This window comes from Corvus brachyrhynchos, unplaced genomic scaffold (assembly GCF_000691975.1).
Source record: "Corvus brachyrhynchos isolate BGI_N302 unplaced genomic scaffold, ASM69197v1 scaffold48, whole genome shotgun sequence".
Classification (NCBI taxonomy): Eukaryota; Metazoa; Chordata; class Aves; order Passeriformes; family Corvidae; genus Corvus; species Corvus brachyrhynchos.
In genome coordinates, this window is record NW_008240027.1 from 1,417,945 (window position 1) to 1,430,316 (window position 12,372).

Below are 12,372 nucleotides of genomic sequence, written 5' to 3' on the forward strand. Positions count from 1 at the left end.
TGCTCCCTTTTACCCTGGCACACCTGGAAAAAGGTTTGGCACACACTGATCTCAGTATTTTAAACTAAAGCAAATGTGCTCGAGCACACTGCTAAGGTCATGCTCAGAATGACTTAGCAGAGTTAAGAGAACAAGGAGTACCTCTGGAAAAAGAAAGATAGGAATTTTCTCTCAAATATATTTTGTGTTGTATAAGAGGTAAGGTACTGAAGGCCAGGAAGGTTTCAGAAAATGTGTTTTTTCCAGTCTGACACCCCACTTGGCTTCCCAGCAGGCCAAATTCACTGTTGTGCCCAGCATAGCTCAAGTGTGTTCAGTGGATGACCAGCTGTGTCCATGCACTTCAGCCAGTGAAGCTTTACCACAGAGGAATGATGGGCTTGGAAAGGAGTTTCATCAGTCATGATTTCCAAGGAAGAGCGCTCAGGGTAGGGAATACCAGGTCAATGTTTCCTCCTCAAGGACTTTCAGCTGTCACATAGGGAATACAGTGAGTGCAGTGATGAGAATTAGATTAGAAGAAGATCAATAGGGCTGACAATAAATGAAAGTAACACAGACATTATTGAGCAAATTAGGAGAGAGAAATTAAACTGGACAGTATAATCTTCAATACCTGCTAGACACACTGATGTTGGGCAAAGTTAGGGAGAAGACAGTAAGTTGGAAAGTGCCGTGATGAAGGGGCAGTAACAGTCTGTCCATGAGGTGGGGAAAGCCCTGCTTGTGATGGAAAGCTCTCAGCCCACAGAAAAGCAGAAAAAGATGATAATGGTCCAGGAGTACATGGATTTAAGTGGCAGGCTGTGGAGGGGCAATGGTGGAAAGATCACCTAAGACCGGGAACGTGGAGTAGGCAACAGCGCTGGCTATGTGTTACGGGAAAAGGGAACCTCAGATGTACCCCACCATCACAAAGGCTTTGGTGGGCTAGCTTTTTCCTGGCCAAAAATTTTCCTAACTTTCTCATAGTACCGGTTTGTTTGCCCTGTGAAGGTTTGCAGCCTTTCCAGAAACCAGTCCTCTGTGTAAACTTGATTATTTGCCATATTAACTCCCTGTATTTTGCTGTCTGTACACATATCCAGTGATGATCAAGTCTGGCAAGCTTTTGGGGCAAGGGATATCCAGTGGCAATGAGATCCATGGTCTGACTGAGCTCAGCATGAAAAGAAGCTTTCCTTTTATCAGTCTTGAGTTTGTCTAGATCCTCTTACATGTCTTTGAAAGGTTCACCCCAAGGCGATATAATTGTGTTTGATCACATACAGGCATTGAGTCAGTGATTGATATGAATAAAGAACTTAGAGTTGCTTGTCCTGGTTCCATGTCTTCTTCCCTGTGGAATCAGAAATCACTTTTATAAATATATCAGTCCATCTGTGCTTCCAGCTATCCATTTCAAGTATATGATCCAAAAAAGAAATAGTAACACTTTATAAGCCCAAATAAAAACACATTAAAAGGATTGAGGAAGGGGTTTTTCTTCCTCATAAAGTACATGTGGATCCCTTCCAAAAGAGTTACTGTGAGCCATGTAACTTGTAATTAATTCTGCTATAAATGTCAGAGCACTTACTTTGCAGGTCTAATCTGACCCACTAAAATTAGTCCCCTTTTAACAATTCCTTTTATAATTTGTTTTTCAGCAGAAACGGCGGCTTGACCTCCTGACAATAACCAGCCCTGGTAAGTGAGCTCTGCCGCGCCGCTCTCTTCTCTTCTCTTAAAGAGATGGTTGTCTAAATGTGTTTTTTCCCTGGTCTCTGACATGCAAAATGAAAACCACTGTTCCCCAGAAAATCTTTCACCTAATAACAAGTGACAGCTATATTGTGCTTGGCAAAGCCCCGGGCACTTATCCATTCACAGAGCTGCCTCTTCAGACCTTTACTCTATGAATTGGAGTGCTGATATTTCTTTAAGCCTCCTGGGGTTACAGTTAGTGGTATATCTGCAGGGCAGATGCCCTCAAATTCACAAAGTGTGTTCAAGTATCACAGAAATGCAAGCTTGACTTTCCTTGGTGGCAAACGGGAGCAGTTTGGGGAGTCTGGAGATGGTGACACTATGTGTGAGGTGGGAGACATGAGATCCAGGCTCAGGGCAGAGAACCCCAAAGTGGGTCAGAAAATATTTAGGTAGAATTAAAATGCCTTAAACTATCTGCTTCATGATGACTTTTGTCATTTGCCTGTTGAGGAAATAAACCAAAATTTGTTCTTCTTGGGAAAGTGTGGGGCTCTTTGGCAAGAGTGAGTTTCGAAGGTCTCAGCACTGTGGTTGAAATGCAGGTTGGTTCAGTTGTGCTCCTCTGTGATCTCAGCCCTTAAGGCTGGCTGGCTTTAATTTATTTCTATTTGCCTGGCTCACTTTCTTTCCATTAGCTGCTAGAGAAGTTTGCTGCCCATCAGCTTCAGATGAAGCCCTGCTCAAACAGTGCCATATTTTGGGTAACTTTGTTCATTTTTCAGATGTGTGTATGAATTAAGCTTTGAGGTGGGCTTTAACTGGGACTAATGAATTCTGGCCTTAACTGGTAATAATGTGTTAGCAGAGTGAACAGGTGTTATGGGAAGTGAACAAAATGTGACACACATTTGCTTGGATAACAATTTTGCATCAATAATTGTTCTGACACTCTAAATGTAGATATAATCTGTGACATGGTTTCTCCTTCACTAACCTTGTTAAAATAATAAGAATTAAAATAAGGAGGAGGAACACTTTGTTGGGACAGATGTTTGAGGCTATTGGCAATTGCATCACATTTTTGCATGTTCACTTTTCATGCAGTTTGCAATTATGTTAATGTATGCTCAGGGCACTTGCTGATAAAAGCAACAATACAGTGTGATACAGCCATTGTCACTATTCTAACTGTAACTTCAAGGACAAACATGGCACATTTTTCATTTTCCACATCTTCAGCATTCCCTGTTTCTACAGGAAAAAGAAAAAAAAAGATCTCTGAAGGTCTTAATCATAGCACACGCTCAGATCTTGGATAAGGGCACCAAAGTCCACAGACACTTTTTCAATAAGAGAAAAAGAGGATTGGGGACCAGAATGATTTAAAACGAGTCTTTTCTGTAAAATAAACTTATGATACTTTCCTCACAATTTCAGATACAGTATTCACTGTGAAAGGGTTGATTGGGTTGAGTTTGTGCATAGATGTGATCACAGTACGTAGCTGTAGCTTCAGATCTCTGTTTAATAAAGCAATCTACTAAATGAACACAGCAATTAGTTGGAAGCATCTTCAATAACTGTGTATGTAGGCACACTGCACTAAAAGGGGGAAAAGCTTTCTACAATGCTTACCTTTTCTGAAATGCAAGTTTTACCCTTTGATATTTAACCAGAAATCTACAGTAACTGGACACATAGGAAAAAAAAAATAATGCTTGTTCATGATTACATAATAAAGTGCCTATAGTTTTGCTTTCAGTAGAGGCATTTTCAAAAGAAGCTTGGTGCTGGATCAGGTCAAACTTACCAAAGACCCTAAAGCTGAGGTTTTTCAAAGGGGTTGAAAAAGTTAGGCACTCAATTCCTGGTAGGATTGGAAAATGTCAGCCTGTGATTAAAGGGTCTAGTTTCAGCCCTACAAATACAAAAATAAAATAAAATAAATCATAGCCTTGGGGCTTTTATCTGTCTTTGGAGACTGCTACTTTAAAATATTTAGTTCTTTGAGTCCTAGCTCTAAGATCTGACACTGACAGTCTGCTTTTACAAAAGTCTTGATATCAGTTATGATAGCTGAGATCAGCCATAATCACTGTCAACCCTTAATTTATTGATTCAAATGAGGGGCTGAGCTGTTTAGTTGCACCTGCCAATCCTCTGGGACTTGTTTCTGTTCTCCACCTTGCCGCAGGCAGGCAGCCTTTGCTTCTGGCAGAGGTCACACAGCTTTAGTTAAGAGTTGTGGAAGTCCTCTGCGTCCCACAAGGGGCGTCGGCCACCAAAACACTATTGCTTAATTGTAAGAATAGACAAAGGGCTTCAAAAGTAAAGGTGACCTCTGTGATTTGCACCTCTGTCAAGATGAATATCCTCTCTCTTTCTTGTGTGTGTGTGAAGCTCTTGAACTAGTTTTTCTACCTTTAGTCAAGAATTGATGGTGATCCCTTGCAGGTAGCGCAACAACTGTTCTCCATGTGCCCCTAAAACAATTTCCAAAAACTGATCAGCCAATTAATGAGATTAATTGCAAGGTAAAATAATGCCATTAATGTAAATTAAGTGTTGCTGAGACTCAGGTGCCAAAACACTTGAAGAGAGTTTGTGGGATCACAGAAAATTAATGTTATCACATTAATAACTGTTATCACACTGCTTCCCATGGCCATGGCTGTTGCATGATTCCTCAGGAATCACCGAAGGGTCAGAATTTGTGCCTGTTTCTTGCTCCTTGAACCACCCCCCGCCTGTGCTGTGCTGAACCCACACCGAGGGTGACCCAGCGCTGCCTCTTGCCCTGCTCCACATGACTTCCAACCCCCAAGCAAAGTGTTCTTGGCTTCCTGAAACCTGGCTGAACAGGTTCTGGGCTTAGAAGCACATCTGCATGTTAAACTGAGCAGGTATAGATCATTAATCTATACCCTGGACTGAGACAAGTCTGGGCAAAAATGAGAAAAATAAAAGAAACAGGAAGAAATACAGATGGTTGGAGCTGCAGCTCCAACTACACGGTTTGTGTGCAACATGCAGTGCTCACCTCTTCCAGCACCCTAATAAAGCAGCTATGGACAGCTCCACACGCTTCCAACTGGAGGAAGTCTCTGCTTTGCTGTGGATCTCTATAAGCAGCTGGACACAAATGATGCATAAGCTGGGAGCAAGCCAGGCTCCCTCGCGCTCAGATATATTCCTTTGAAGTAACTGACACCCCTGTAAAATGTGGAGGGGAGTTCACCGCTCTGCCTTGCTGCTGAGTAGCTGGAGGAATGTTAAGTTAAATTTATCAATGCTCTCGCCACACTCCTTTCTTCTTGCCCCTTGACATGTGAGGTACAATTAGAGTGCAGCTGTACAGTTCAGGGTGCCCGAGACAGAGCTGATGTGCGCAGTGGGGTGGGGGAAGGATGTTAAAAATTCATTAGGAGCTGGCAGAGACATGCTGGCAGGGAGTGGGACATAATGAGATTTAAGTTTTGGTAATTTAAATTTTCTTTAAACCCAGATTTACCTCTGAATTGGATCCAAAACATTTCCTTAATGCTATTCTAGTTGTCTTTGAGGTTTAGGACCAAAGCTTGAGGTAGTTTAATTTGGCCTTGTTGCACAAAGGAGATGAGGATCTGCCCTTCACTTCTGTGTGATCGTGTTCTAGTAGCACTTTGAGCATGCACATGCAGTCACATCACATTTTGTGGTAACCACTCAATAGCTGCAAATAAGATACCCCTGTTTCCATAGCTTTTCCATGGAGACACAGCTTTTTGCATCTCCTGTGTTTATGATAATAATACAGCTTTCCAATTTCTCTTCTCAGTAAGGTAAGTTCCTCTCCCACTGAAGTATTTTTTAATTATTGATACCATAAATGGAAGTGTGTTGGAAACTATTGGCTTTGAAAATAGCTAACATGTGATATTATCCAAGAACCATCAAGAAAATTCTTTTGAAATTCTCTTTGATTCAGCCATCCTCAGGGCTTTATCCTTCTCTACGAGTCTCTCTACTGCCAATTTAAAATAACATTCTCTTGAAATCAGTGCAGTGTCAGGAGAAATTCATCAGCACCATAGGTGCATGTTTCCCAGATGTGTATAAACCTACTACATTTGGCAGCAGTAAATTGATTGCATTTAACAAACCTGGGGTAGTTGAATATTCTGTAGTGTCCAGCTTGGCTACAGTATGGAATATAAAGTAATTTTTTAAAGTTTCTTTCAGCTCTGTTTTAGGTGAAAAAAGTAAGTGCTGACTCCATAATTCCTGCTTTTTGATGTACTCAGATTTTCCTAATGTGTAAACCACATCAGAGGTTTACATGCAGGGACAGAGTAAAATAATCCTAATCTCCATTGAGATTTGATCAGAAATGTTAATGACTTATGTGTGCTTCCTCCTAATATTCAAGCTCTTACACTTTTAAACGGGAAAAAAAAGCTTGATTTTAAAAGTATTTATCAGTCTGATCTATGTGGTGAAATATTCTCCCCCCTTTAATATCATCAGTGCTGCATGCTCTAAAAATGTCTCCATTTCATTAATTTGTGATATACTGCTACCCTGAATTCTTTTAAGGTGGCTTTAGCTTCTGCCATACATATTTTACTGGTTTAAATTATAGATATAGGACTGTTGCCTAGTTAATTTCCTCTGGTTAGGAAAATATATTTCTGCTCTCCTGGCATTGCATAAAGTGATATGTGGGATTTGCTATATTTTTTAGCTGATTAAGTTTTGCATTTCTACATATTACTGCTTATGAGACCTCAAGTAAAAGTACGTAAAGGAAGGAGAAGTTTTATAGTATATTTCAAAGTTTCATTTAACTATAAATTCCACCACTAAGCCCTGCTACAAGACTTTTCCATTACCTTCCTGGATAGTCTGGCTATCAACTTCTTTCTAATTGAAGCATGAAAATAATATGAACTCAAAGTCATGAAGCTATGAGACAGGTATTAGTAAAAATGATACCAAGTAATAAAATGTGACAGAAAGTTGTTTGCTGCTAAAACTCAGGGACATTTTTTTTGCAAGTCCTTATTAATTAATAGCACATTGATTTTGGTCTGTGTCAGAGGATGGCATTGAAGATTTTAAACAACCTAACATAACCACTGCTCATGTTTGTCAGTGAGGCTTCACATGCTGTTTTACTTGCAAAGGTGGTGGAGAAAAGAAATTACTTAGAATTCCAGTAATAATTGAGTCTTTTCATGCTCAGTGTATTGTTTCCCATATCGCTGAGACACTGGGTATTAATCACCCATTTTCCCACAATAATATGAGATAACTGGGGGAGTCAGAACCTTGTTGCTCAGCAAGGCAATAGACCCCAAATGGTTTGGATGAACACAGAGTACAGAATTTCCCTACCATAAAAATAAAATGTAAATGCTAAAATCTCAGCTCAAAGTGAAATCCCCATGCTATCTGTCTTAGCTGAACCATAAAGCTACAGGAATAAGTTTGTTCCAGACTTGATGAAACTTTAGCAAGATGATTGTACTAACAGAGAGCAGAGAGAAGACGCGGACTCCTTCTCCTTTTTTTGTGCCATTAGGTTGGCTTCAGCTGTCCTGAGGCTAATTAGGAAATTTTACTATATCCAATTTCTCATCTTTACAGTATCTGAAGAGCTGTAAGAATTTCCATTTGCTGTGATAAGGAGAAATAATATTGTTGCTTGTAATTACTCATTCATGCAGATCAGTACCTTCCTAATTCTCAGTTATACTTCTCCATTTGCCAGAATAATAATTGCAGAGAAGCCTGCTACTCACTGAATGGTGCTGCTGTTCCCACTGTCTTTTCCCTTCCCTCACACCATGTCCCAAGAGAATAAGTTCTCCCTGATCCTTCTGCCTGTCCCCTGACCTATCCCCCACCTGTGTCCCCAGACATCACCCACATCCATCTCAAATATCCCAGTTTTGAGTTCTACTGAAATGACACTTTTTTTGATTCAATAATGAAACCAGAACTTTATCCCCATTTGGTTGTAGAACGTTTACTCTTAGTAAGTCTGTTTCATCCCCACCTTTGCATTTAAAAAAGTGACCTTTTTTTGGATACATGTAGAAGAAGTGATATTTGCAAAGTCAAAATAAGACTGCAGAGAAGATATTCTAAAGGCTAATCCATTACTTTTGAAGAAAAATATCAAGCTTTTCCACAATCCCTTATTATTATTCTGGGTCACCATGGTGTTTCCATGCACCTTGGCATGTCCCTTTAATTGGATCCTTACATGGGAAGGTCCAGCACAGTTGCATTGAAAGCTGACATTTCTAACTAACTGACCTTTTCAGGCCCAGTGACACTCCTATAATGATTATCCTCTAGCATTGTTTGGACACAATACCACATACTTCACAGCACATAAAGAATATGTTCTTTGAGAACTATTCAAAATGCCCAATCTCAAGTTAGCAAAATGAGAAAATTGGGTGCAAACATTCATCAGAGTGTTATTGTGCAGGTATCGATTTGAATGCCCTTTCATTTCTCTGGGAAAAAGTGTTGTATTATAGAGCTCTAAATTAACTTCTGTTCTGTTTTTTTCCCCCAGTAAGTATAAAAAGGTCAAATTCATTCATAAGGCTGAATAGATTTGCAGGATATAAGCAATAAGATAGCAATCAACCTTCAAATAACCTTTAAAGAGACAGTATCTTTTCTTATGAACAGTAATTGATCTGCTCATTAAGTCACCGGGTACTCTTTGGGGCTCACCTGGGCAGAAATGTGTAAGACCTGTGACGAAAGGATGTCAGCTACAGCCAAACAAGAACAAATCCCCATGTGGAAATCTAAACATTTTACAGGTTTTGAGGGGTGTAAAGTTGATGAGAGGATTGATATTGCAATGTGAATTCCTTGACTTTACTGTTATAAGGGTGAGTGGAAAAGACATAGAAAAGATGTCGAAGTGTGAATTCGGTATTTGTGAGGATGACAACTGTAGCATGTTCATAGCTGTCTGACACCCGGATACATCTTCAACTTCCCTTTTCGATTTAGTGGATAATGTGGGAGGGTGACCACTGCCTCTGGTCAGTCCATGGAAAGGGGGTGCAGATATAGGGGACCCTCTGCTATGCATGGCATATAGCTGGGTCTTGTTCTGCTAAATTCGGTCAGATTGTCAAATAATGGCTTTCTGTGCGTCATGAGGGCTTTGGGGATGGGTGTGTGGGTTAATTATCTCTGCCTACACAGACATAAAACCCGTGTCCAAGTTGTTGCAGCACTGACTCCCTGGGTGCAGCCTCCTGTCACCTCCCCTGCTGGGCTGTGGCTCTGCAGCTCCTCCTGTGTAAGCAGGAGCTGCTGAAGGGCTGCTGGAAACTTCTTCAAGGCAACAGTATCTAGCCAGAGCGTCACTCAAAGTGCCAGGATTGCCAATTTAAGACAGCAATCAGAAGATTAGTGTTCTGACCATGTCCATATTTCATTTCTGCATGTAAATCCAAGTTACGTTTTTAGTATTATTTTTATGAATTGCACATAGGCTGAGGACTATCTGTGCATAATTGATTACAGTGAGTTGTCTTGGTTCTTATCTTTGATCAGAATTTTCAGAAGCAGCAAGTATCCCAGGTGACAAGGCTTTTTATGCTGTAAATGTTTGCACACAATGCTTTCTGTTTTACTTCACAATGTGCAGAATGAGCATCTCGCTCATTTAGAGGGACTGAAAATGAGCAAGTCTGTGCACAGGTGTATTGTTCTCCTCTTTTTGTGTAAGCTCAGGGAAAACTTAAAACAGTAACTTTTTTTTCTCACAAACCCCTTATTTCTTCAGTATCAGATGTTTTCAGAAAAGATGGAAAGCATTCTTCCTTTTTAATGAAATTTTAATTTTCAAGGTCACCTGTCACTCTTCACTTAGGCACATTTCTTCTTGCTGAGTGACCTGAACAAGACTAAGTGGAAATCAGTGTATTAAATATCTAGAAAGCAGCAGAGGATTATATTGACACTACAAAATAGAACACAGTGCAGAAATGCATGAGCCAGCAGAGCCCTGAACAGCGGAGCTGCACTGCAGACTCACCAGTGTGGGGCCAGATGCCTCCAAGCCCCGTTACTTGGGTGCTGTGCCACAGACAGATAACCCCAAGTCCTTTTTTTCACTGGCTTTAGAGTGCTGTCATTCCAGCACAGCTGAATTGCACCTGGGCCTGAGTCTTAGCTTGTGACTTCTTTTTAATCCAGCCAGGCACATGCAGCAACTGTGCTTCACTCCTATTTTAGCAGCATCCACGTACCCCAGACCACAGGGGTGTCATCCTGCTGGATGCAGTGACACCAAGCTGCTCCTGAATAGTTGGCAACTTAAGTAGACAAAGCTCAGGGCAGTGGATGGGAAACATGGAAAGAGAATGTCAAAAATAAAATATAGTTTTCATAGAACTGTGTCTCTGCTCCCCCTTTCCTCCAATCTCTGATGTAACAGAAAATGGCAAAAACAGTGGTGATTATACAGCAACAATAAGTGGGGCTGAGGAAGAGGGGAGCTGGAACTGCACAAAGGACTTTTCCTAAGCTCATTTGTTTCTAAGGATTGCCAGTAGGCTCATTTCTTTGTATGCAGAACATTTCTGTTAAAGCAGGCAGCCAAGGTCACAGGGAAACCCACAAGAAAGGATAACCCAGAGCCCTTATTATTATTTTGAGCTTGTAACAAAGGAATTTTTTGTAGAGATTTGAATGGGAAAGGTGTGCTGGTTCTATGAATTCAGAATGAATTTAGGTTGAATGGGGAAGGTGTGCTGGTTCTGTGAATTCAGACTGTAAGTGCAGCATGAGCCATGATGGAAAAGTGACTTTTTCATCACACAGCTCAGTGCAGTATTGGAGGGAATCATTTGAGCTGCTGCTAAATGAGATAACGTGAGGACTGTTAGGCAGTGGTATCACTGCAGTGTCCTTAAGGAGCGGGCTAAAGGAAGGTGAAATACTGTTTTAACACCACGGTCTGCTCCTGACATTGCAGGAGGTGTGGTGTCTGCACAAGACCCTGCACTGGACTGCAAAGATGCTGTGGGTGCCAGGACAGAGAGTGCTGCCAGAGGAGCCATGCAGAGGAGGGGAAGGGGCACAAGGCTGAGAGGGTAAGGGGGGAGGCAACATAAACCGGAGAGTTGCATTTCTGGGCCATAGGAATCAAAATGAAAGTAAGTGTTTTCAAAATACCTAGGAGACAGCAGGAGATTGTGTTATTCTTGATGCTTTATTATATTACCTGCCCTGTTGCACAAGGAAGGAAGGAAGGAAGGAAGGATTATCCATGGAGACCCTGATTTTCCTGCTCATCCTCTGGGGAGCCTCGCAGTGATCAAATGCAAAATTCTGCTGTGCTGCTGCCCATCCCCTGTGCTGAACCCACCTTCCTTCCAGGAGCTGTGAGGGTGTAGGGCCTGTGGCTGGATGCAAAAGGAACCTTCACTTAGACCTGCTGCGCATTTTCTTTGGAATCTGATCCAGAGCACTTAAATTGCAGCTGACTTGGCCCAAACCCCTAATTCTTGTCAAAGGTTGGGCAAACCTGACAGCGAGAGCAACTTCACACTGATCCTGGACTGAACCCCCTCGTTCCAGCAGACGGACTCGAGTTTTATTATCTGAGCACTCAAATATCTTTCGATATACTGGAAAACTTTCCTAAATGGTCTCATTTGGGCTCTGGGCTGCACCACCAGCAGCAGCACAGCCAAGCAAGGTGTTCCCACCTCCGGGGGACACCTCTGCCACGGCGCTGATTTTCACACCGGCTGCGTGGCCACTTGTGGCATCCCAACAAATGCCTCTGGAAGCAGGAGCCGTGGTGTTTGCACCCAGCACGAGCACAGCTGCCATGTAGCAGTGCTGCTGCTGATAAATACAAACCGTGCAGGTGTCAGGCTGTGCTGGGAGCGAGCTCTCCCCGCAGCCCGGGCGGCTCTGCCGCGGCGCTCAGGAATTAACTGCAGGGGTATTACTCTCTCAAGGCTTTGTGTTATAGTTCTGTTTTCTTCACCTTTAACCCCACAATGTATTATGACCATACTTTCTGTTATAACTAAATGCTCTTCTGTCCTTTGACAAAACAGATTTGTGTCTTTTCATAGCTTTCTGTAGAGGGCTAATAATACATGGGAAAGCTTTACTGCCCACAGGAGACTTTGCCTGGCTGTAATAATAAGAAATGCTGTTGAAAAGTCATGATCAATGTTAATTCAGTTATTTTTCATTTTCTCTTTTTTTATAATGAAATCTTCTACTTTATGCATTTTATCCAGTGCTACCCTATGAATTGCTTGTTGGAGAGAGGGGTCATTGGTTATAAAAATGAGTTCTTGCTGTTTGTCCTCATACGAAAATAACAGCAATATTTTGAAATGATTAATTTAAGGGAGGGAAAAAAAAAGTGGAATCTGGGATGTACAAAAGATGTAAATATTGTTTTCCAGGTTTTATGGTTCCCAGATGCCTCCTCTAATTGCATAGCTAACCCTGAGTTTATTAAGTTATTTTCCAGAGTCAAACTCATTTGTAAACATGTCAGAATAAAAACTAAATTTAAAAAACAAAACCTTTGGATTAGAATTCTGGAGTGATAAACAAACTAATTTAGAATGTATTTGCATGTAATTTACATGTGCCAAAATAGGATTGCATGTGGTTAGTAAATAC

General features: G+C 41.3%; 1 protein-coding gene across 1 annotated transcript in view; it reads left to right on the top strand.

Annotated features, from left to right (window-relative positions):
• AGBL4 (ATP/GTP binding protein like 4) overlaps window positions 1-12,372 on the top strand; it is a gene marked incomplete at its 5' end in the record, with an annotated part of 872,835 nt that overhangs the window by 451,271 nt on the left and 409,192 nt on the right. Inside the window, one exon of the mRNA XM_017743442.1 lies at window positions 1,650-1,689. Coding sequence (XP_017598931.1) covers window positions 1,650-1,689 — 40 coding nt within the window. The remainder of the gene's footprint in view (window positions 1-1,649; window positions 1,690-12,372) is intronic.